This window comes from Pseudoliparis swirei, chromosome 13 (genome assembly GCF_029220125.1).
Source record: "Pseudoliparis swirei isolate HS2019 ecotype Mariana Trench chromosome 13, NWPU_hadal_v1, whole genome shotgun sequence".
NCBI classification, from domain to species: Eukaryota; Metazoa; Chordata; class Actinopteri; order Perciformes; family Liparidae; genus Pseudoliparis; species Pseudoliparis swirei.
Window position 1 is genome coordinate 16,339,405 of NC_079400.1, and position 25,875 is coordinate 16,365,279.

The 25,875-nt window shown below is 47.9% G+C and overlaps 1 protein-coding gene across 3 annotated transcripts in view; it reads left to right on the forward strand.

Moving 5' to 3' along the window:
- Positions 1 to 25,875, forward strand: part of raraa (retinoic acid receptor, alpha a) — a 75,031-nt gene that overhangs the window by 35,420 nt on the left and 13,736 nt on the right. For all 3 annotated transcript variants that reach the window (XM_056430559.1, XM_056430557.1, XM_056430558.1), the window contains exon 2: positions 21,647 to 21,795. In XM_056430559.1, the coding sequence (XP_056286534.1) occupies positions 21,647 to 21,795 (149 nt within the window). The remainder of the gene's footprint in view (positions 1 to 21,646; positions 21,796 to 25,875) is intronic.

A 25,875-nucleotide genomic window follows, 5' to 3' on the forward strand; every position in this document is an offset into this window, starting at 1 on the left:
AATGCACTTGATTTTTTATTTTATTTTCACCGAGGGCCTGTCAGAATCCTTACAGCAATAGGGGCACTCATGCATGAAAGAATGTGCATGGCCTTGATCACATGACTGCCACACATTTAAAAAAATGGAGGGCGTGTGAAGGAAAGAAGCTCAAATGCTCACAGCCCCACAGGCTTCTTGCTCTTTTTTTCTCCTTCTTTCTCAGGCTGTTTTCTCCAGGGATTTCCATGGCGAGTAGACGAGGCCGAGGGACAGGCGCACTTTAGTGAGCGTGTGTCCTGAAGGCGGAGCCTATACCGAGTGGGCTCTGGGATGTGAGCGCTATGTTGTCTGAGGGCCGAGTGACCGGCAGCTTAATCTGACTCATGTGGTACTTAAGTGGCGGAAGTCCTTTTTTCTAGCAGGGGGACGAGGACCGAGAGAAACACAGATGGCATTTTATTGTTTTTCAGTGCAACGACGGAAGAAAACGAGCAGAGGCCATTGTGGGCAATGATGGAGGAAGAGGAAGAGGAAGAAAGTTTGAGCTTTGCTGCTGAGGTGCAGAACCCATATGGTTTAGCTTTTTTTGCAGCATTAAGACTCATTGTTTGTGCTGCGGATGATGTACTTGGACTTTGTGCAGGCCGGCAAATTGGTGTTGGCCTTGTGAAAGAACTGTGCATATCAACCCCCACCCCCCTTTTTTTTATTTATACACGCATATTTTATTTGGCGAGTGTTTACTGGGAGTTGATAAAAACACGAACAACGGAGCATAAACAGAGAGAGGGTTTCTTACATTGAAGGGGGGGTTGCTGTCGTAAACAGCTGCAGAAAAGGTAATCGATGAAGGCGGAACATAAAGTATCACATTTATTTATCTTGGTCAATCCACTCAGGAGTTATTGGCAAAGCCGCTCAAATCGTGTGCACATTGTCCCTGAGCCTTATGTACTATTTTTTTCCGCGTGGCCTTCAATGTACATGGGACCTCGGTGCTTTCATGGACATGCCGATGAGAGGAGGGACGTCTTTGTGGATTCCCCACTTGATGGCAATGGCAGGATGGATGGACAGCATTGAGGGAGGGTACCGCGCTCTCCTTCCAGAGGAGGGGAGGTGTCAGGCAGTCTCCTTATTGCGCCACGTCTGCCTAACTCCTTTCAGCGCACGGTGACAGTGATTGAGTAGCCTGAACGCATGGAACGCCACGGAGAGCGAGCGAGTATGTATGTATGTGTGTGTGTGTGTGAGAGAGAGAGAGATCAGTATGTCCACAAAAACACGCCCGCTTTCACCTTCAGGTGAACATCAATAACGCATTTTGTCATCACGGTATGTTTGTAATGGCAAGAAGGTGAAGGGAGTTCAACCCTGGAAGAGGCCGCAGGGCAGCGTTTCACAACTTGCCATCACTCGCTCTCAAAACGGCACCTTGCAACCAACCTTCAAAGCTGTTGCTACCTTTTTTCTTCCTTTTACATTTTTCTTTAAATGCAATTCATCCCGCATTAAATAGACATGCCTCTCCGATTAGGATGTTCACCGCAGCGCAAGGGTCACCGGGGGTCAACGGAGAGTCGTAGTGTTCGCTAGTGACCTTTTTCAGTTGTTTTTTTATGACTGTGTAATAAGTGGGTGTGGCCTGTCACCTTGAATCCTGGCAGACAAACTGGCATTTTGCACACGCACGGAAAGAAATTCCGCAGTTGACTGGAGACTTGTATTGGGCTCATTGCAGCGCCACTCCGTAACGAGATAGAAACTGTGTTTTTTTTGTGTCTGATCTGACAGTTGTGTGTTTAAAAAATATATATATATATTTTTGAGAACACATGCTCAGAACCCAGCGACAGGTCCCTGCTTGTTTGTAGAGGCAATCAGCCTGAAGGCATCAGCCAAAGAGTACTGTACACCGGTTTGGCTTGACACCGAATCCCCGGTCTGTGTACACGGCAAAGCCCACTTTGATGAACAAAGCAGGGCCAGACTGGAAAAATCCAGGCAGTGTCATTGATTCATCGGGGCTTAAAGAAGACAGCTGATTGTAGATATTGTGACACGGGGCCATAATCTCACTATCAATAATTACAGTCTCTCCCGTGCCTGCCCTGTTATGTGTGCGCACACACACACAGGGGTGGTAGGGAGATCAAAACAGTTCAGGTTAAAGGGGAGTTCGTCCCTCTAAAATATTCATAGCTTCTTCATTTAAATCAATTCGACTCTCCGGGCGCAGTCAAGCGCCGACTGTCAGAAATGGAGCCGGGCCTGTTGTAATCACTTCTTTACTTATCTCTACAGATGGCTCGTTCGCAATGGGCTCTGCATGGCTAGCTCACCGGCGCACACACACACACACTCTCACTCTCACTCTCTCTCTCTCTCTGCTTCCCATCTCTCGCCCCATCTCCGTGTCTCATCTCCACCCTCTCATAATGGTACACACATAAATTCATCGGGGGGGTATTGAACCGGGTACATTCATCACCCCAGAATTCATCTGCGAGGCATTTTCATTCCCAAAGTGTCTCTTTTCTCTCTCCCACTTTATCTCTCTCTGTTCCCCGGCATCTCCACGGTTGGCGTTCACCGCACGGCGAGCCCTGAGCCGGGGCGGTCAGTGTCACGATTAATCTTTAATGCTCGACCCGTCCTAATTTTTCCTCGTATTTTACAAGATGTCCTGCCCTCGAGCCCCTCCCCCCTCCCTTTTGCCAACACCTGCTATATATAGAGGGATTAGAGTGTTTCCTTGTTTCATCAGGACCCCTGCAGTCTCTCTCTCTCTCTCTCTCTCTCTCTCTCTCTCCCTCCCTCCCTCTGGGTATCCGCTTTAAACCTCACATGGATGACAACTGTGTACACCTCGAGTAGTTCACACACAAACACAACACGAAGGAATGCCCTCCTATTTAGAGAGCAGGACGACCCGAGAAGAAATAGGGCAGAGGTTAGTGTGCTAAAAATACAAGAGCCCGGCCGGGCTTCTGCCGTCTGGGCAAGAAATAGCTCGGCGTTGCTGCCGTCTCGGTCGGCGTTGTTAACTAAGAAGCAACGAGAGAGAGAGGGAGAGAGAGGGCGCTCCTCACGGGCTCAATCTTTGAGTCTCATGCGAGAAAGAAAAAGGGGAAAGAATCCCCTCGGCTACAACCGTGCTTTTTAATCGGGTAGCAGGCGGAGACGTCTCAGGATATCAGATGATCTTATTGTGGTTGATAACTGTTTTTCTTTATTTGAATCCCTTTCATAAAACCCGGTGTCTTTTAGCACGCCTCAAGGGGGAGTAGGGGGGGGGGGAGGAGTCCTCTCTGTACGTCTTGATTTATGGAAACTCCTTTTCTCAAGTAACTTTAGATATCCATATTGTGTATCTTCTCTTTGGTTCTCACTCGCGTCTTGGTTCAGTCTGGTCCCACTTAGTGACAGAGGAGCTCGGTGCGTCTGGACGCCGCCGTCTGATCTTTCCCACAAGCCCCTGTGAATCATTTTCATATTCATTACGTGTCTGGCTGGAGCCCCGGCCCTCTTGTCATTCGACTCTTGAAGGCCCACCTGGGACCGGGGCCAAATAGACGTAGCCCGGTGCTGGATAGTGACGGATGGGACGGCATGTTCGCACGGCGGCTCGGGTTACGGGGCCCGCCTCTTCACCCCCCCGACCCTGTTTGTGATATGAGCATTGTGTGTAGGTTAATAGAGGTGAGTAAGAAGGGACTAAAGAGCCACCGTGTGTTTAAAAAAAAAAGGGAAGCTCTTCATCTCACGGAGACGTGTGGTCTCACCTTCACTGCGACCTGTAGCTTCTTATCAGAGCCATTGTTAGGGAAGCACCTTGAGAGAGAGAGAGGGAGAGAGAGAGAGACAGTTGCTTGGTAGATAGCACAATAATTAAGTGGCCATGTCAGATGCTGAGGAGTACTCATTGTTCCGGGGGAAATAAATATGTCACCGCCGTCTCTGCTGCAGGTTGCTGGCGTTTTCATTCCCAGAGACAACGCACTGGGAAAGTCACCGATATAAAAGCCCTCGGGTTGACACGGGCCCTCCTCTCTGGATGAAACCAGACTCATAACTACCTTTTCCTCATTTCCGAGTCAACTCTTCTTTTTCTTTCTTTTTCAAAGTATCCGGCCCGGATGTTCCTTCAGATTTGAACGGGGTGGGCTTTATGGGGAAATATGCAGCCGCGCAGCACTTAAGACAGAGGGGGCACATTCTGGTATTCCACGGGATTTTTAACGGCAACCCGAGGAAAAAAGACTGGTAGGTAGAGAAGAAGAAGAAGAGGAGGTGGAGGAGGAGGAGGAGTCACGTGTTCAACAGTTCTGCTCAACGATGCGATTAGACCAGTCTAAATTATGTATTTAGTTTCCATTTCACAGTTAAGCTTTCCTTTCCCTTCACATTATTGTCTTAACGCTTTATACGGTGCACACAAACACATCTTTTGTCTTTCCTCTAAGTCAGTGCGTTTACATGATGGTATAATTCGAATCTTGCTTTAGTCGGACTATGCTATCTTTTGGCAGTGAGTAATTCGAATCATTGGCCGAAAGCATGTCATATCCGATACGATAGGTGGCGCTGTTTTCATTACAACTCGTGGTGATACAGCCATTTCCGCTTGACCTCTTAACCACTACCAACAACAACCAACAACATCAACATTTCGAGAAAGATGGCGAACAGAGAGCAAGGCGAAGCTACATCCCTCTACTATTCTTGCATGATGTTAATAGGAGTACAGCGAATGCAAATGGCGCTATTGGCGTTTGTTTGTTTTCTGCCGGCCAGGCTCCCGGCAGTGACAACTTATCGTCTCTTTCGACTTCCGGGTCACGACATGGGAGGGAGGGAGGGAGGAGGGCGGCGGGATCTCAAGCATGCGCAAAGACGCAAAGTCCAGTTCCTAATTCAATTCACCGTTACATGCCGCGATAGTCGAATTATCAACCGGATCGGATCGAGTTATCCAGGGGTGTTAATCGGATCGTAGTCGGACCGCACATAGTCGAACAAAGGTGTTTACATGAAACGGATAATTCGATTTCAGTCCGACTAAGCCAATAATTCGATTGCATGTAAACGCACTGAGTGTTGCCGTCGTGGTGTGTTTGGTTTTTTACAATAGAGCTGGATTATTACATCTGGGCTGTCAGCACCTCTCAGCTGAAAGAAATGGAGGAGAGAGATCTCAGGTACCGGGGGGGGGCTGGGCTGGGCTGGCACATTTTCTAACAATAATCTCTGTGGAGCCTTTCATGGGGTTTCGTGTCATTTTGTGCCCTTGCTTTGAAGAGAAAACGGTGGAGAGTGAATGGGAAAGGGGGAAAAAGAATGAAGAAATCAGGCATGGCAGACATCAAGAGAGGGAGAGGCTTGGCCGGGTGACTGATATTATGACTGTTTTAGTGCAACTGATGGAGCCTTGGCCCGCGTCTAATGGCTGCCAACAAGCCAGCATTGGCAAATTGAGTCTGCTACCAAATGACCTATATTCCCCGTCCTATTTACCACATTTCGGCATTCGTCTCTATCGGCTCGATCGCTCCTCTCGTTTCCTTCTTTTGCATCGAGTGTCACGACGAGACAAAAGCCCCATTCTTTCTCAGCTGTTGTTTTCATGTATAAACCGTAATATGTGTGGCCCAGTTCTCTCGGTAAAAACCTTCCATTCTCCAGCCACTTCCCCGTTTAGCACGTGCAAAAATGTAGCTTCCTCTTCTTCTATGGCAACGTTAAACGGCGTGAGGGCAGACGGATGGCGGCCGAAGCTCACCAGCACTTCTACCTTTACGTGTTAATGCTTCAGGCAAGAGTGGCAATGCTAATCTTCTCTTCGCCCGTGTGAATTATGGAGTGGACGTAATGCAGCGATTAGACACGCCCCTGCACACATGTCACTCTGGTGACCAGCCGGGTTCCCCCCTACAGTCGTCAAGGGTTCCCCCCCAGTGGAGGTCTTCGCCTCCGGTGCTACCGCCTAAACCTGGTCCCCAACAGCCTCGCCTTCCCCACGACGCCCATCTCTAAACAACCTGCACAGATGGATGGGAATCTTAGTCAGCTGACTTTCAAGAAAGAGGGAAGGGAAAGAGGAACTACATCCCCTCTGCCCTCCTCCTCTCCCACACGCCTTCCCATTAAGCCTGCTGGGATGCTCCTCGGGCTTGACATACTCAACCCCACCTGCCCTCACTGCTCAACTGGAAGCTCCTCCACTGGCTTCCCCTGAGCCGGGCCTACTTGGGACTGTTTGATCTCATTGTGGAAGCCGGTGAGCTCACTCGCCCGCTGCCTGGCAGGCAGAGAGAGAGAGCTCCTTGATGCTGAGGGTCGGGGAGGTGGAGCAGGCTTCAGTAGTGGGGCTTAATAACTGTATTAACATCGGTGGCTCCCGCAGGACCCACGCCGACACAGTGGAGGGGGGTGGGGGGGGGGGTTATCTATTCAGCTGCCTTCTCACCCTTTGAATGCTCTGCCCTAGTTTTCTCTCTTCTCCCGCTCCCTTTTTTTTTATCTCAGTATTTCAAGTGTGTGTGAGCAACGCGAGTTTCTCATTTTCTCACTATCCCGCAATAAAACCTGTTCCACTCCACATTCTCTCTTCTTATTTGTCAGTCCGCTTTCCCCTCGCCGTTATTTCTTTCTTTCTTTTCGTCCTCACAGAACGATGTTAGTATTCCTGTTCCACCCCATCGTCATCGCATTAAACAACGTGTACGATAACAATCGACTCTGAATTAAAAGTACGGTACTCTCTCCCCACCTGTGCGTGTCGCTATTCATGACGGCTCCCCTTATCTCTTGAATTATACATGGGAACTACTCAATAATTGATAGGCCCCACTTAGCTTAATGGACAGAGTTAACTGGGAGAGGAGTGTGTTCCTACTCGCAAGAGGAACCGGGTCGCCATAAACGGCACCTAGTCACCCCCAGGGGTCACAACGAGGCCCCGGTCACAAGGCGGAGACGGAGCAGTCGACAGAGGCCAGCTGGGGTTAACCGGACCCAAGCGGGAAAGGAGGACAAGAGGGAGAAGCGGGACCATTAACACTAGGCTCACCTGAGGGCTCGTCTCACGTTACTGCCACTCGTTCTTTTTTTTTTTTGTCCAGCCAGGCCGACTTCTTCGTCGTGTATGCAAAGACGCAAACGTGGTTCTGTGAGCGGCTGCATGCAAACATGTTCACACATACATGCACTGACAGACGGAGGAGGCGGCACGCTTAACTCTTTACACATGGACGCACAGTGTTTTCAATGCAAGAGCTCCTTATGAATTATGGTCCGCTCTGGCAGCGAAGTGCACGGAGCTGCCGACAAAAGACGTCCATTAAATCTTTACATCAAGGGTGCATTCGAAGCTTCGTGGTGCTCCATCAGTCGCAGACCGGATCAGCACAGACCATCGTTGATGATCTATATTGGCCGATGCTGATCTCTTTGTTTTTTGATTTATAGCAGCTGGTATACAAGTCTTCAGACTTCATTTTGTTGTATTATTTCCAAAAACGCCAACAAATTATGGATTAAACCAAATCACGTCATTAGTAGTTTTAATGCTGTATTATAAGCTGCTTAGAGCTAATGTAAACAGCTTGTAATTCATCTGTAACATATATTTATTTTGCTGTGAAAGCATCTTCTTCAAACAACTGGATATATTATCTCACCAACTACATTTTACGTGAACACATCGTGATAATTTAACTTTAATACACTTTTTTTCTTGACTGGTTGTTTACAATGTAATATTATCAGAGACTAGAAAAGCCTTAATGCCACATCTCTTACTGAATATTAACTTTATTACACTGTGGTGGTTCACGTTAAACTGTTTCATTAATCCGTGACATGCAAAAAATAACTCAATCCTTTAAGATTACAAATGTGTTTAATATTTATCTATTTTCTATAAAGAAAAGACTGACATTGTAGGGTGAGATCAATGTTGCCTCAGTAAAACCAGTCTACTGACTGGTGGACGGCCGCATCACAGGAAATAGTGTGCGTTTTTGTGTGTTTCACGATCAAATGGCTCCCCCCGGGCTACATTGAAAGGTCAGGGATCCATGCAGGAAATTAGTGTCTGTGGAAGCACAGACAACACACACACACGCATTTGGGTAGTAGGGGGGGAAAAAACATGTCCTTCATTAAATCCTAGTAGCATCCCACTGCGCTCCCTTTATGACTCTGCCTGCTTCCATCAGCCATTTTTTTTTCCGAAGCACAGAGCAAACTTTAAGCCCCCGGTGCGATCGACAAGCATCTCACTTTTAATTTTTGATCTATTTTTTCGCATTAACACTGACACTAAAGACAAATGAGTCTGCCCCTCCCTCCCATCGCTCTGCCCAAATCTTCCACCAAGGAGCCCCTCGACGGCGCACATCAGACGGCTGAATCAAATGTGTGCGATCAGTCATTAGGGGGCGTGAGCCGGCCGCTCGCCGAAGGCCAACGGGCGGTCCGCTGCCAATTTCGGGGCCGCCACAGCGTCTCCCTTGTTTTTTGTGCCGTGTCCCGCACTGTTGGCACGAGTGTGTACTCGTCGGTGGGAGAACGTACTCTTGATGGACTGTTGAGCTTAAGTGAATGAGAAGGGATCTCGTTTGTCATCCTCACATCGTCCGATTCATTCCGATACACGGATAATTTCACAACTGTACACGGCCGTCTGGAATGCAGCCAGGTGTGGCATGAGAGAGCGGCGGAGGCGATGTATCTTAACGGCTTGTGTGTATCTGCAGGCCGTCCTTCTGGTTTCCCTTTGTTTTATTTGAATGAGTCGTAGAGAGGTGCAGAACGTACGATGTGTTCAAGTGCAACTTCGGGGCCTTTTTTTTTTATGCCTTGGCCTCACGGTGTTTGAAGCCACGACTCTGACCCGTTGGTGGATTTATCCACTTTAATTTGGTGCAGAAGAGTTTTTTCCTCACGTCTGCAAATATGACGCAGAATCGGAGGCATAACTTCCATTATTATTATTATTAAAAACTCAATAATTGCCCGTTTTGAATGTTGGATGTGGGGGTGTTTTAATTACAAACAACCAACCTTTAACAGATGGAAACCTTTAGTGCAATGTAAAAAAGTAGCACCAGGAGAATGGTTTGGCTTCACAGACATTTAAAAAGGAGAGCTTCTTATTGATCATCCCAATCCTTAATAAAAAAAAGCTGGCATTGAAAAAGAGGAACTACACCGTACATTCATTGACAAAAAGAAATGAACTGGTGAACTGGGATGCTCGGTGGCACGACTGTTCCAGGACCTACAATATGGGCTTAGGTATCACACCTGTACACACACACGTAATGCAACGGGACACTAAAGTGATTGTTTTTTTGTTTTTTAAAACACACAAACAGCGACACGGACATATTGAATTCCATCATTACAACCGTTCATCCGCTCCTTCTCCACCTGGCGGGTGTCAAGTGAAGGAACAAGACGTGTTTTGTTGCTTGATGCCTCATCGATGTGCATCCAGCTTGTTTTCCTCCGCGTCTGGCTATTCTAAATATGCCGGCCGTCTCCTCTGGGTCTTTAGGCCGTTTTAACCCCTGTGCTGACCCAGTAACCTCTCTGGGTCCTGGCGTCATTGAGCTCTTTAACAGACCAGTGACAGGGTAATGACCACGCTCGCTGCAATACCTCCACTTTGCATCCTCAATAAGACGCTTTCAACTTGTTTTTAACCTGCCGTCAGTACTTTCTGAGGTAATTTATGAAGTCGTCACTGTGGGCTCCGGGTACAGTAGAGGAATGCACGTGAACCTGCTGAGGCTCGAGGGCGGATGGAAATTACAAGTGAGTTTTAACTGATGGCTCTAACTCATGTTGACGGGGACGTGAACTGACAAACCCTACATTTGATATAAGAGGCTTCGTCATTCGGCGTCGCTGAACACGCTCACCCGCCAGAGTGACTCGCGACCTCTCCCCCACTTCCACAATCATGCTCTGAAGTTGAGAAGACCAGACCCTCGTAATCTATTCTCCCTGTGATTGACTATTGTGTTGTCCACAGAGAGAGAGAGGAGGGGAAAGGGAGAACACGAGTGGAGAGAGAGAGAGGCAGTTTAACATGACAAAGCCTCTCCCCGGTGATCCTCTCTTCTCCTCCCCAGATCCTCCATGAGCCTCTTCTCTTTCTCCCCTCTCTCTCTCTTGATCCCTTGTTCCCTCTTCCTGGCCTCTCCACGTCCACTTTCGGGCCCTCTAATGCAAATAGCCCCCTTTGCCCTCTCCATATTTATGACCTGCTTCCTCCACTGTTAAATATGCGCTTTAAAAAAAGAACGAAAGGATCTTGAAAGCAGCCGGTCGCATTGGATTTGCGAGTATCAATGGGGAGATAACCTCTCTGTTAGTGAGTGGAGAACAAACACTCCAGCATAAGCATTCATGAGGAGTCTTTTGGCCTGTAAACACCGAGGGGCAGTGTGTGTGTGTGTGTGTGTGTGTGTGTGTGTGTGTGTGTGTGTGTGTGTGTGTGTGTGTGTGTGTGTGTGTGTGTGTGTGTGTGTGTGTGTGTGTGTGTGTGTGTGTGTGTGTGTGTGTGTGTGTGTGTGTGTGTGTGTGTGTGTGTGGCGCTCTGCTCTGCTCAATAACGATGAATAGGTGTTGATGAATGAGTGTGGGTGTAATTTTCAGCGCTAGGCGGACAGAAATCGTGACGCGTGTGACATTCTGCCGTTTATCTTTTGAAACGTGCTCCTCATGATTCCCCCACCCACACACACACTAATGAAATCATATCTGCACAATATGTTCAACGACTGTTCTTAAGAGGCACGCGACCTCTCGCCCTCTTCTACTCTCTTTGTGTCTTTTTCCAGCATGTGATTATTGCCGAGAGGTCATAGGAACACGTTCTGACCTTTGGACTTATTAGCGGGAGCTCGTTAATGTCGTCGACGATGATTTTTTAAAATGTGACTAGAAAGAAATAGATGCTCTGGAGGCCAATGAAGCGATAGTCAGCATTCAGGAAGAAACTCAAGTTTATTTCGTTCTTCCATATATATATATATATACATATATATATGTGTGTATATATATATATATGTGTATATGTATATATATATATATTAGGGCTGTGAAACTATTACAAATTTTAATCTGGTTAATCACAGGTTTCTGTGGATTAATCATGATTAATCACATATTACCGATATTCTCGGTATATTTTGTGAGAACATAGAGATTTATGACAAAAGACGGATATATACATTTATACATTATTCTATACAATGGTGCTGCAACTCAGCAGTTATTTAGCAGTTTTCTTCCATATGGAACATTAATACATCTTCATCCTAAACAGAATGTTTAACCCTCCTGTTACCTTTCGGGTCAATTTGACCCCATTCAATGTTTAATGTCGGTGTTCTTTGGGGTCAATTTGACCCCAGGCTGTTTTTCATATAAGAAATATCAACTTTTTTATTTATTTAAAGGGCTATTTAGGTAGTCAACAAACAAACATAAAGTACCTCACACTTAAACTTGGGAAGCAATATTAATTCTAATAATTTTCTGGAGGTTTTAATTGCTGGGGTCAAATTGGGGGGGGGGGGGGGGGGAGGGTGCTAGTGAGTTTTTCTTGTGAGTGTGCTCACCTGTGTGCGCGGATGTGTCGGCGCGTATCACGGCAGAGCGAAGCGTTTTATGGTAGCGGCGGCGCTGGGCTTAGCCCAGAAGAGTGAAGCAGCGAAATGTTTAGACATAGAAACACTCTCAGACAGCAGCTTGCTGTTATGTGCGCCTGCTGCCAGTCTGACTCCGCTGTTTTGGGTGAATGACGTCACGTGCGACCTGGAGGTGTTAACCACTTGTGTGCCAAATCTTTTTTTTTTTTTTTTTGAAATTAACATTCGGGGCTAATTAAAAAACATCCGGGGCTTTACCCAATCCGACTAAACCCCAAACTATTCATACCAATCTACTATCACATGTGTCCCTTCTATTAATAAGGTACATTATAACTCCAGTTATATTTAACTTAAACAGCAACACGCATCCTTACTTCCCCCTCCATCCGCTTCCTCCCGTTGGTCTCTCCCGGAACTATACCTGGGTGTTTCGGGCCCCCCGGGGAAGTCTTTTGCCAGAACACCATAGGGAGGAGGAAACAGGTAGAGGTAAGCTGATAACTATATAGATACACCCGGCCTTCCTCGGGAACCGTGGTTTCTGGCCCTTGTTTGAGTGTTCCTCCTGGCTTCCTACTATGCGTCCTATCACAGAAGAGAAGAGGCCTGCACACAAGTCATCCACACAGTTCTATAATTAACCCGTGCAGGCACTCTGTAAACTGGAGGCTTTATGTTTCATGAGGCCCTTTTCACAGTCGGAGCGGCAACATTAAAGGCCAGTTTGTGGAAGCCTGCGGTTTCCCCTCGTGGTCGTGTGTTTGTGTTATGATCCAATGATGACCGTGATCCTGCATTATGTATCACAGCTGTAAATCCCTCACGGGGCGAGTTTCATTCGTTTACCTTGTTGACAAAGGGAGAAGCGAAACGTAGCCCCGACTTTTATTTTTGCGGGGCTGCGTTTGAAAATCTTTTCCTCCTCAGATGTCCTCTTCTTCCACGCTCGTCTTTATCGGCCCCTTGTTGCTCTCGCATCCCGTCCGGCTCATCGCTCTGTGGGTCAGTGATGTCGCTCAGCTGATCGCGTACAGCTGCTGCACGTGGGACATTTATCATAAACCTCAAATTCAAGCTCAATGGCAGATCCCCCCCCCCCCTGTGGTGAAATGTGGATTATCCAATGGAGAAGGCCGGCTAATCATTTAGTTGGCCTCGCTGTCTTTAGCTCGTTGCAGTGACGACGTCATGGGGCAGCCACTATAGATAGAGACACATTCCATCTACATTTAAAATAAAATCAACCACATTTGAATTGCCTGTCAGACCATCTTGATAGACCTGGCATATACCAACTGTACATTCAGAAACCTCACACACACTCTCACACATGCACTCATATCATATGGCGTGTTGGTGCCCACATCTTTGGTATCACACCCACATGCTGGCATCCTCTGGCCGTGACACCGGCGGCTTTTTGCCCCCACCACCACCACCATGTTCCACACCATGCCAAATTTCTCCAGTCAGCAGGCACAGACAGCTGCAGGGTCGAGTTACGCCGCGTTACTCGGGGTTGCTGTTGCCGGGGAACTTGTGTTTCTCTCTGGGGAGGTCGCTGTCTTCGGATGCCTTTTTTACTTTTTATTTTTACACATTTAGGTCTGTAAACATTGGTATTTGACTCGGGATTCAGCACATGTAGTCTGGTTCAAATGTCCCGTGCATTGTGGTGAAGTGACTCATAATGAAGTGTGTGTGAATGCAGAGCAGCTACTACGGTAAACATGAAGCTGCTGCTAAGAGTCCTCACCTTTTGCCATCTGCTCTATCCCTTTCTAACCGAGCGGTTCGTTTTTTTTTGAAGGCGACACTGACTCCAAGACCCACATTTGATGGATAGTGCAGAAAATGGGGGCCAAATAGCCCCCCCCCCCCCCCGCGCCTTAGTTTGTCCACACATGTTCTCAGTTCCGTCTCCATTTGCCAGTGCAGGCAGCAGCAGCAGTGATAGGAAAACCGGGTGTGTTGTTATTTCAGAGGCCTGGCAGCGTGGAGAGAGGGAAGTTATCTCGGGGCCCCTGGAGAAAGGGTCTCTGGAACGTGGTGGGGGCCCCGGGGCTGATAAAAACCAGGCCTGGGCTCGAGACCGACTCACACTGTTGTTCACACGCAAAGGCTGTCATGCACATTACGTGCATACATCCCACAGCGTGCACTCGAGTAGACGCACACTCGCATTTCTTTACAAAATACATGCATTTAGTGCAATATACTTACATATAGCTCCTCCTCAACTCAACACTAAATGTTGCCCTCCGTTTCCTGGTGAGGGATCGTCATCCCAGTCAAGAGAGACTCCTGCTCTGACCTGCTTTGCCTTTTGGCCTCTGCTCTGACCATCATCTATCACTCGCTTATGTGTGTTTTTCTTTCCGTAACACTCTGGGGGGGGGGGCTATTTGGCCCCCATTTTCTGCACTATCCATCAAATGTGGGTCTCGGAGTCAGTGTCGCCTTTTAAAAAAAACGAACCGCTCGGCCCTGAAAGAACTCTGGATATCACAAAAAATTTCCGCTCTCTCTGCAAAAACTGGAATATCTGCGATGGCGGCAGAACGGACGGCTGTCGTCTTCTCTGAAATGTGGAAGTGATGTGTCATGCGCCGCTGAAAAATTATATTGGAAATCAGATTAAGCTCTCTGGTTTGATCCGTGCCCTTTCCTCCCTCGACACTATGAGCCTCACACTCATGATGACAGATGTATAAATAGACTCGCATATTACGACGATGTTCCACCAGCCAGACAGCAGGCCGGACCTCGATATTTCTCCCCCCAAAAAATGCCGGCGTTGCGCAACACTGCAAGATTGTTCCCCATTATTTTTTGGAGACTCATTATTAGTGGCAGTGCCCTGTATTTTAATGCATTCTCCTCCTCCTCCTAGACGTGCTGAAGCTTAAGGGGGAGGCGCAGCCAGGCAGGAGGACCCTGGGTAATCCTCCTAACTCGCCCTCACTGATGCACGCACCCAGATATGCCATCATATCAACGTGCATGAAAGGAGTGGGAGCATAGGGACAAATGGGCTACTAGCGTGACTTAAAAACAACATCTCTAATGCAATTTAAATGATCCGGTTGATCCACGGAAAACTTGTTACCATCTTCCGGTGGAGGTTGAACCTGAGACTGACATTCCTGTGTTGGGAAAAGTCTGATTTTAAGGCCTTTTGCCGGCCTCGGCAGTAACGATGAGCATCTTGAATCCTTTTTTGGTTTCCCGACGTTAAAAAGAGGACTTCCTGTGGCTTGTAGGGAGCAATGTCCGACTCCATGAGCGGGATAGGTAGGAGGAGATGAAGGTGGAAAGTGGCGGGAGACGAGGGGAGGGGAGGGGAGGGGGAGGGAAAGGCTGGATTCAGTTACAGCGAATACGGGAGGCGTGAGGCTCGCTGTCTGCTCTCCTGCCCTATGTTAACCTCCACGGGCTCTGCTTTCACCGTGTGTGTGCGTGTGTGTGTTTTCACTTATGCTGGTCTGCCCAGTTCCTCCGCCCCTTCTCCCCTCCAATAACTGTTCGCACTCTCTCCGTGTTTGAACACAAACACACCCCACCATTGCTTTTACACCCTCCAGCTGTCGCTCTGTGCGTGCCCTCGCGCCCGCACGCCCTGGCCCTGCCTCGTATTCCGATGGCGTGCGCGGCTTTCGCCGTCGTCAATCAGTGCAACGGCGGCGAGCTTCCATTTTTTTTGTTGCAGAGATCCGTTGTGAAGCTTTAAGAGAATGGCAGGATTTCCATGTTTGCAAGGAAATAGTCCCGCTTCCGCCTCCAGTAATTGAAGAGTGCTGACAAAGCATGTACATATGTGTGTGTGTGTGTGTGTTTGAGTGTTTCCCGCCCTCTTACCCACTTTCCTGATTCGAAAACCAAACGCAACGTCTAAATATTTAGCAAAATTGGAGCACTAAGCATGAGTGACGCGCCTCTCTGCTCCCTCGTTGCTCTGTTTCACTTCACATGAAAGCGCTTCGCTCTCTGCCAGTCGTTTTTATGGACATGGATGATCCATTGGCTCGCAACTCCACAACGGTTTTTTTTTTGCAAGGCGCTCTCCATCCCAGAGGCCGTTCCAATGGCCGTCCCACTCCATTATTTTAAGCAGACTTCAAAGTGAGACTTAACGTGGCAGCCCCCGCGGTATGGCGGTCTGCGTGGCGTCTCCTCTCAAAACACACTCGCCGCACAGAGAGACGGATGGGCCTCGACATGGTCGGCCATGTGTCTCACACTCGGCGAGCGTGCATGCGTGCACGCGCACGTCCAAATAATCAAATAGAAGCCAGGGGGCACGAGAGGCCGTGATGGAGTGGGATTCAACAAATTGGAAGACCCTGTCAAAGCCCTCCCTCTCTTCCTCCTCCTCCTCCTCCTCCACTTCTCTCGTCCACAATCCAGGCGGCCAAGCAGCCAGCCTGCTAATGTAGTTAGCGCCCCCCCTAATGATGGTGAAATCTCATTAATATGCTTCACAGCTGGGCCCAGTAACCAGTGGGGATGAAGGTAATCAAATCTCAGAGGACTAACCTAGAGCTGAACCTCGAGAACTGCTCGGCAGCACTGGGCCGAGACGGCAGAGTCTGGAGGCTTGATAATAGCCGTTGGGCTGTGTGTGTGTGTGTGTGTCTCTTGGTCTGTGGTCTTGCGGCCTTTGAAGTACAGACGTTAGCCAGGCTATCTTATGACACTATTACAGCTCGGGCTAGTTCATCATCAGAATAGATTTCATTTCAGTCTTGTGCATATTTGTCCATTTAAGTCCAGGCATGCTGTAATTGCTAATGGAGGAAGTGGCCGGGAGGGCGCGGCGTCTCTCTAAGTGCACTTGTGGCTCATGATGTATGCAAAGTGAATCTGAAGAGCGACATTACAGACCACTCACACTTGAACTTAATTAAATCATCTGCGCTTTGGCTCTGAGTTTCGAGAACGCCGCACCACATTACGCTATTTCGATACCGGGGGGGCGGGGGGGCATACAAACCCTGTGTGTTTTATTATACTTGTCTGCGATGGCGAATATAATAAGGAGGGATCTGACGAAATACAAATGTCAGAATTAGTTTTATGAGAGAAGTGTGTATTTCATTTATGGCCAATCTCACACATTAATAACGGTACAACTCCGGATGTTACATTTTCATTAGTGCTGTGAAAAATAACGCGTTAACTCAGTTACTTAAATTACAGGTTTAACTAGTTTTGTTTTTTTAACGCATTTAACGCATGCGCAGAATGAGCTTCCAATCCTTCTGTTGTTGGTCGTCGGGACGAAAAAAAAGTCACTTGCAAAATGAGCTTCCAATACACCACTTCAATCTGAACTCTGTCCGCTCTCATGCAGACGGGCTGTTCATCGGTAATGATCCTTCCGCAGGTTCACCTCCGGAAACCTTGTTACGACTTTTACTTCCTGTAGATCAGGGGTCTCAACACGTCGATCGCGACCTGCCAGTCGATCGCGGCGTCGTGTTGGTAGATCGCATGACATTAAAAAGATTGGCCCGCCCCCTGACATGTTCTCTAGAGCACGTCTTTATTCTTTTATTAAACTAAACGTCTGTTGTTGATCGTATCTCCACAGCAGCATGTCATTTCTGTCTCTTCGCGTCACGTTAACACTTATCGATCTCCGTCTCGCGCGCCGCAGAGCTCCGTGCGCGCGCATCGGGACCGAGCAAAAAAAAGTCACTTGTCAATCTGTCCACCTGTCCGGGCCGGTGAGGTTTCAGCTTTGCAGCGGTGTCCCCGCCGTCCCTTTCATCACGGCCCAGTTCATGAAGAAAACCCACACAGTCAGTTTGCCTCAGCAGCTGCTAGAGGAAGACTAGAGGCCTTTAGATTGTATCATGGTGGAGTTAATGGTTGACAAACAAGAGAAAAATGCTCTGTTTAACCCTCCTGTTACCTTTACATTTACTAACATATTTTACCCTCGGGGTCAATTTGACCCCAGCAATTAAAACCTCCAGAAAATTATTAGAATTAATATTGCTTCCCAAGTTTAAGTGTGAGGTACTTTATGTGTGTTTGTTGACAACCTAAATAACCCTTTAAATAAATAAAAAAGTTGATATTTCTTATATGTTTGACATATAGAAGAATGTATAAATGTATATATCCGTCTTTTGTCATAAATCTCTATGTTCTCACAAAATATACCGAGAATATCGGTAATATGTGATTAATCATGATTAATCCACAAAAACCTGTGATTAACCCGATTAAAATTTGTAATCGTTTCACAGCCCTAATTTTCATACATCCATTACTTTCAATGTGCCAGAGCCAGTGGTTGGATGTGGGACGGACACGCCCTCCTAGCCTGTTGGACCACCACTGCTGTGACCGTATGGTTCTAGCGCTGTGTGTGTGGGTGTGTGTGTGGGTGTGTGTGTGTGTGCTTCACCTCGTCCCCTCAGTGCAATAGATTCCTTATCACGAACTCCTCACTGTTGTTCATTTGAATATTAGTCTCAGGGTTGCGGGTTCTTGTTCCTGCATGCTTAAAGCAAAGCTACAACAATCATTGTCTATTCATGTTTCCTTCTCTTGGCTAAAGGAATGATCCTCTAGCTGTAGTGCAAGTATTAGTTACACTACTGGAGGGGCTCCGGCCTTGACACCTTGCCAGATGCACACATTTCCAGTGTTAATATGTTGCAAGGATACTGAAGAAAGCACTCCGGGCGAGGGTGAGTCAGTTCTTCCAGTATTTGTGCGCATGCTTTTCGTGGATCACACAATAGCCCGGCTTGTATGATAGTTGGTGTTGATCAGAGCTTGGAAGCCGGCTGGTGTTGAATAATGCCCGGGTGAGGGCCGCTGAAGGGCTAAGTAGCTCGGTCCTCTCTGCTGAGCCTCCCTGGCTCTCTGTCCACAGGCCTGCCATTGTTTCGCTCCATGCCTCAGCTTGACAGGCGTCCAGAAGCCAGCCATTGTAATTAATTACAGTCGCCAGCCCCCTCACAGTCTCTTGTCCTTGTGTCCCAGATTTTCATGGGTGCTCTCATTAAGACTGCATTCTGCGTGTTTGAATGTGTGTATATGTGTTTGTGTGCGTGCGTGTGTGTGTTTGTGTGTGTGTGTGTGTGTGTGTATATATATACATACATATATATGAATTTATTTATTTATATATATAATATATATATGAATATATTTATTTATTTATATATACATGTTTATTTATTATATTTATTTATATATATTAATACATTTGTTTATATAAGTATATATCTATTTATATATAAATACATATATATATAAATGTATAAATTAATTAATATATATAATATAAATAAGTATGTATATATATAAATATATATTTACTGTAAATATAAAATAATGTTATATATATACAGCGCCGCCGCTCCCATAACACGCACTACGCGCTGTGCATAGGGCACTAAGTCCTGAGGGGGCACCACAAAATAGGCAACTAAAAAAATCTGCATAGTTATAATAACTATAATGCCGATATTATTTCAGTCTAGAAATATTAGGCACCTTTTAGGCTTATATATCACAAAACAGGCAGAACAAGAGATATATTTAATCGCTCAGCATCCCCCCCCCCCCGCTCGCCGTGGGTCCCTTTCCTATCTCAGGGGGGGCATCATGAAGGAGTTATGCTTAGGACACCAACATGGCTAGCGGCAGCACTGTGTATATATATATACACATATATAAATAAATAAATGTTTAATGGCTCTAGGAAAGCCTTTAGCCTGTGTAAATGTAGGCATGGGTGCAATTGTCATGTTTATGTGTGAGTGTGTTGGCACATCTGTTTGTCTCGGCGCTTCTACTGAAGGCAGCTGAAACGTGAATGAATAGCTCTCTACACTAATAATACAGAGCTGTATTCAGTCCACATCAAGAGAGGCAGAAGAGGGCAGTAAACTGTGAATGTTTTGTTTTGTTGCTAATGAGAAAATATGCCATGTTATGTAAGGCCTGCTCTGTTTAACGTTAATTAGTTTGACATGATTAGCATTGGCCCAGTGGCATGGGCAAAGACGGCTCGTAATGACACCAATAAAAGGGAACTGTGTTTGTGTGTGTGTGTGTGTGTACCATTTATTGTATCATTTCATTTGTATTTTTCACACATCATAGTTCTCTGTCTCATCCACATCTTTGACTTCTCGTGCCCCCTGCTTTCATTCCTTTATCTACACTCTCCATCCCCAGAAAACTATCTTCTTCTTCCGACAAATCTGAATTCCCATTCAGATTTTCTACGCTTTAACTAAAATAATCTCTGCTTAATAAGCTAAAAAAGCCTTTGGCATAAACAATAATTGTCTCACTCCCAGCTTGAGGTCGAAATCTCCCCCCCCCCCCCCTCCATAACCTCTATTGACCCATTTACACCAATAATGTACTACGGTTGTTGCTGGTGTCAAAGTGGCATAATGACATCTGGGCCTCCCGAAAATGAAACGTCTTAATATCCCGGGCCTGATTGGGTGTCACTGATCGGGTTTTATTGCTTTTAGCTTAACTGTCACCCGTCACTTGAAACTGACTGGGATGTGCTCTCCTGACGGCGGAGATAACACGCAGCCTCTGGCACAGGCCGGTTGCGTGTGCACCGTTCTCCTTCGTCTGTTTTTTTTTTCTTCTTCTAGGAGCCTCGAACATATCTGGGCATCAGGTTGGTTTATTTTGGTTGTTCGGGATCTAATCTTCCCCCTGCGCCATCTGCTGTATGCGCATGGAGACTGGCAGGCGGAGACCAGCACACAGACACTATAAAAGGATTGGAAAGTGTGTGTGTATGTGTGTGTGTGTGAGAAAGAGAGAGAAAAAGGGGGACGTTGCAAAACGTTCTCCTCGTTTTTATATCGCCCAGCGTGCAGTGCGATTAGTGCCGTTTGGTGTGTGTCGTGTCAGGATGTGGGTTGTGTGTTCCCAGCTGTGCTCCGGTGCTGCTGAACCAGCCTTTTTAAATATTGATGGCTTATTTACACACCAGGTTGCTTGTCAACCTCCTCGATCCCTCCTCTGCAGAGCTGAAACGAGGCTACACAATATACCTGTAGTGATAATGATGAAACCAGAAGAAAGACGTTTATAACTGTTAGAGGAAAGTTCAACTTTAGCCAAAGTTCTCGGTCATCATCGCTGGTGGCACTGAAGTTATCTTATTTTCCTTAAATGTAAAAAGCGTAGGGTTAGTTCTGGTGATGGGTTAATGGGTTTGGTATTAACAGCTAGTTACAAGTAGAGCACACGTGCTGGCTCAAAGCGGCTCCGTTTGGATTATACACTCGTTTAGCCGCGCCGCAGTGTGTGCAGCGCGCCGCTGTGAATGTGTGTTTTTATTCGATGAAAGAGCTGCTTGTAACACACAGGATATTGAGGTCAAAGTCCAATACATATTACATGAAGACAACAGCAGGTTACTTCCCGAGAATCCTGTATACCGCCTCTGTTTATTATGTACCAGCTCACAACATGTGGGCAAAGCGCTCACGTGTTGTTTATTAGTGCTTATTGGATGGAGGCGGAGCCTGTTCAGCCTCTTTCTGTTTTCTGCTCTGATATTGAATAAGAGAGAATGAGTTATGTGTTTGGTTGTCGGGGTAAACAAGTTATCAAGATTATTGAGAAGTGTGTTTAGCTTTGTGTACATTACTTGTTGCTCGTGATTGGCGCAGTGTTTGCTTTATCCTTTTAATATTTTGCTATGTGAAGATATTTTTTGCAATGGAGAATCAAGAAGTTGTCCTTGCACTTCCATTTTTCCTTCCCTCTTTTTCCCAAAACACACTGTTAGAGAGTAAGTACGTTCCCCTTCTGGGGATCGGTGGTGGATGTAGCGGTGTATCTATCAGTCGAGGGAGATCTTTGAGTGGACACATGAGAATTCGTGTTTGTCCTCCCGGTATTGATTAATGCCGCCTGTCTGTCAGCGCTCCATCGGATAGCGTTCTCTCTGACCACCCTCTTGTTGCTCTTTCCCCCCTCCACAGCGATAGAGACCCAGAGTACCAGCTCGGAGGAGATAGTGCCGAGCCCGCCGTCGCCTCCGCCGCCGCCCCGCGTCTACAAGCCCTGCTTCGTGTGCCAGGACAAGTCCTCGGGGTACCACTACGGCGTCAGCGCCTGTGAGGGCTGCAAGGTGAGACGCCCCGAGCCTGACTCTGAATCGACGTTATCTTGCAACCTTCGTCTGATATGTCGAGGAAAATATGCACTCTGGGTTCTGCACGGGCTGAGATGAGGTGATGAAAATGATGTGGCGCCTCATTTTGAGGATTTCACATCCTTAATACTGGAATTTAAAGGTGCTGAATGCGAGTTTTGCCGCATCTTGATTGCCTCTCGAGTCAGCTGAGCACGGTAACCGCAGAGCGGCGGCCGTGAGCTCGCCACAGTGGAGCGTACTAACGCGCACTAAAAGCAAATTGCGGCCAATGTCAACAAAGCGAGGAGACGCTCCGATAGCAACACGAGTCGAGGGACAGGGACTTAATTCTCCGCTCGGGTGGACAATCATCCACCGGATCTCTACAGAGCAAATATTGGCGTCTCGTATATATTGCCCTTTTTTTAATGCGGGGAATAAGTCAGAATTGACTATCTTCTCACGGGGAATCGTTTACAGGCGTCGGCCGCGATATTGAATTGCCTAATCGTCAATATGAGCTGGACAACGTGCAAAATCTGCTCTTTCCACAACGTATATATCTGCTCACGTTGTAAAACAAGATAAGCTGTGTGATGGACCCGCGTCTAATCGTGTGCAGTATGTGAAAAGTTGTCGGCCGTGTGGATTCACTCGTATCGGCTTTGCTGACGTGTCCACATCGGCCGTCTGTTATCAATACAGCCGCGTTATACGGGTGCTGAAGAGGCCTTATAGCCCCCCATCTTCTCCGTTATCTGTCGGTAGTTGAAGTGTGCATACATACGTGGTTCTCCTGCCGGCGGGAGCAGCGCACAGAGCGCTTTATCTCGCGTTTCCCGAGGCACAGAGCCAGAGTTGTGTAAGCTCAGAGGTGGGTAGAGATGAGACGGGGTGGATCTGTGATGTCTGATGTCATCTTACTGCCAGAAATCCACTGTCAACGATTCACAAGCCACCTTGTTTGCTATTGCGCGGTGATCATGCCTTCTGGAATTTACCACAGAGGATTTCCAAAGTTGTTGAGTCTTTAACGCAAACAGGAGTGTGTACAGCCTCTTGGTACCAACAGCCCTGTGTATTGCGAGAGGAGGTAGGGAGTAGTTTAATGGAGGGAGGCGGGGCGGTGCTGTTGGTGACGGGTGCCGGCTACACCCTTGGACTTATCCACCAATACCGTGGTCCGTATGTGTTGCCATACGTGGGGTAAGGCATCGAGGAGAAAAAAGCCCGACTGGAGACGGCAGGAGGCAGCAGCAGTTTAAAAAAAGAAAGAAAGAGAGAAGCAGTAGGTCAGGAACTCAGGGGGGGAGGAATGCAAAAGTGCAGACAAAACGATACAGAGACGGGCGAAACTGCAGGGAGTGAGATAGTGAGGCATGAGCGGCTAACCAGAGAGAGACGCGGGGACGGTCGACGGGGCGGCGGATCAGGCCGACTGGGTACGGAGGGCCAAGAACCTCATTGATATCGGAAAAAAAGAAGACGGTCGGCACAACAGAGCGCGCTGGAGGAAGGAGGGGGGGATAATGAGACGATGCACACAAAAGAAATGAGGAGACGGGGAAAGCAAAGGGTTCAAACAAACACTTAAACTCCACCCGGTCCCCCAACGCTCAGTAAAAACGTAACAAACGGAGCGAAGGCTGACCCCGCCGCTGTTTACAGGGTGGGTAAACTGCTGCTGCTCCTGTGGAGCCGTGGCATATTTTCAAATTGACTACCCCCCCCAACAAAATATAAAGATGATACGTTCAACATATTGTCGACTGTCGAGGCGCGTGCATGCTGAGAGGGGCCGCCGCTCGTCGAGATAATGTGTGGCGCGATGCACCATTTCTTCCCCTCATGTAATCGGCTTCATAGCGCGTTTCTGCACTGGTGTTTCTAAATACTTCCAGATGTTGTGTTTCTAAACCGTTTAAGGCCATGGGGAATCCTCTCAATTTGTTTTCAGGTTTATTAAACAGCATTGGTCTCGAAAGGTACGCCGCAACTGTGCGGCCATCTTGAGTCCCAAAGTGCTTTTACCGCGTCCCCTTAACGCTGCTCCCCATCGTCTAATAGCATCTGATTAAATGGGGAAATATGTGAGATTATAACAGTAAATCACAGCCCGTGGTGAGAGTGAGCGTGTGCGTGTGTGTGTGTGTGTGTGTGTGTGTTGGGCCGATACAGAAGTATGAAATTGGTTCTGTGGTGAACACAGCTCAGACGGCCTCAGGCGGGAGCCGGCGGTTGTGTAGTTGTAAGTGGTCACCGGCATTATGGCTAACTGGTGTCTTCATATCTGGATATGAGGCACAGGAGACCCGAGAGGCGTTTCAGTCTGACACTTAAACAGATGTAAAGAGTCCGCGCCGACGTGATGAACGTAGATGGAGGGCAAACAATAAAAAGCGCCGTAACCTTGAGTAATTACTTGTCTCCCCTTAGTGATCCCTGCCCGGCGATGAGCTCCTCGTGGCCGTCGTCCCCAATGTGCTAAAGTAGTTGTTGTTTTATCAGCCGGCATTTAATTGCGTGTTGCATATTATTTTCGAAGAATAATGGAGCGTTAATAAAGCGCTGCAGCTAAAATGCGAACGCTTTAATCTCGGGTTCATTTTACCGGGTCACCGAGGAACACGGCGAGAGCGTCCCGGGCTCGGCGGCTCGTGGCGGCCTTGTCCGCCTCCACGCGGTCCTAATTTGAAAAATTCAGGAGGCCTTCTCCGTACCTCTGACTTCAGAGGAGATGACTTGGCGTAGCGCGCTCAATAATTCAACACTACAGGCATGTGAACGTACGCGGCCGTCTCATCTGGGACCGGGGTAAGTCGAGGGTTAGCGGTGTCGGCTTTTGCTGTAGCACGCCAAACTACAAAGGCGTTTCCTGGGGGCTGTGCGGAACAGAGGGAGCGGGAGGGAGAAGTTGGAGCTCTGCTCATTCGTTTGTTGTTTAACTTCTCCACCGGCCCGCACACACTCAACCGGCATCGCACGTCTTTTCCCCCCTGCAGGTATTAACACTTAGACATAAAATATGCATGCACACCCACTCGTGTTTATGTTTTTGTCTTGGAGGAACGGCGGTGCGCAGCCGGCAAATCCTTCCTCCTGGTGTCTGCTGCAGCGGGAGGGAAGCGACCATATTTTCCAAAGTCCCCAACCGCCACTTCAAGCCAGAATGTCAGAATGTGTTTCAGCCCTCTCGCCAAGCATCCGTCTCTACTAATGCGTGGGCTGTAGCAAAAGAAGCAGACACACACACACACACAGACACACAGTCGAGCACACGCACATGCATACGGACCCAGCGGGAGGCTGGGAACGCACTCTTAATGCGGGCACAGTGTGAAAGTCACGTAAAAGAGGATTCCTGTGCTTTCCTCGCCAACCTGATACCCCCCCCCCCCGCCCCCTCGCTTCCCCTCTTAATAAAGCATTTCCTCACACGTATGCAAAGTCAAAGTCGAAAGCACTGACGCACTCCGACATGCACGAGGCTCATAGCGATCGCGAGGTAGCCAGCCGAGCGTTCAAGAGCACAACGACAGATGGGGGGTGTGGGGGTGCATGCATGTTCTGTGTTGCCGCTCGCTCCTCTTCTTCATCTCTCTCATCTTCTCGCGGCTCTCATCTCTTAAACGCCGCGGGGCGGCCGACGGGACCCGCTGAGGGCTCTTGTCGCCGGGTGGATTAAGCGGCGATACAAAAAGAGGCTTAAGGGCCCGCAGGAAGCAATGACTCCTAAAAGGAAGGGAGGGGAGGGGCAGGAACAATCGACTGCCCCCCCGACGAGCAACGGCCAATCAGGAGGTGCTGCACATGAGCCTGGTGGTGGGTTAATCCCCTGCGACACTCGGGGTCAGGGTCGGGTCAGGGTCGGATCAAAGGCCACGTGACGCAGGCGCACACAAAGAAGACGGACTGATCCCTCCGCATCAGCGGCGAGAATTAACGTCAAAACCACAAGCCCTGTTCTCTTTCTACCCTGTTGTTTTGATCAGGCATGGAGGGAGACAGCAAGTCTTCACAGTTTGTAGAGCTACAACGCAAATCTATATTTCTACACAGGAAATGCTGCATGAA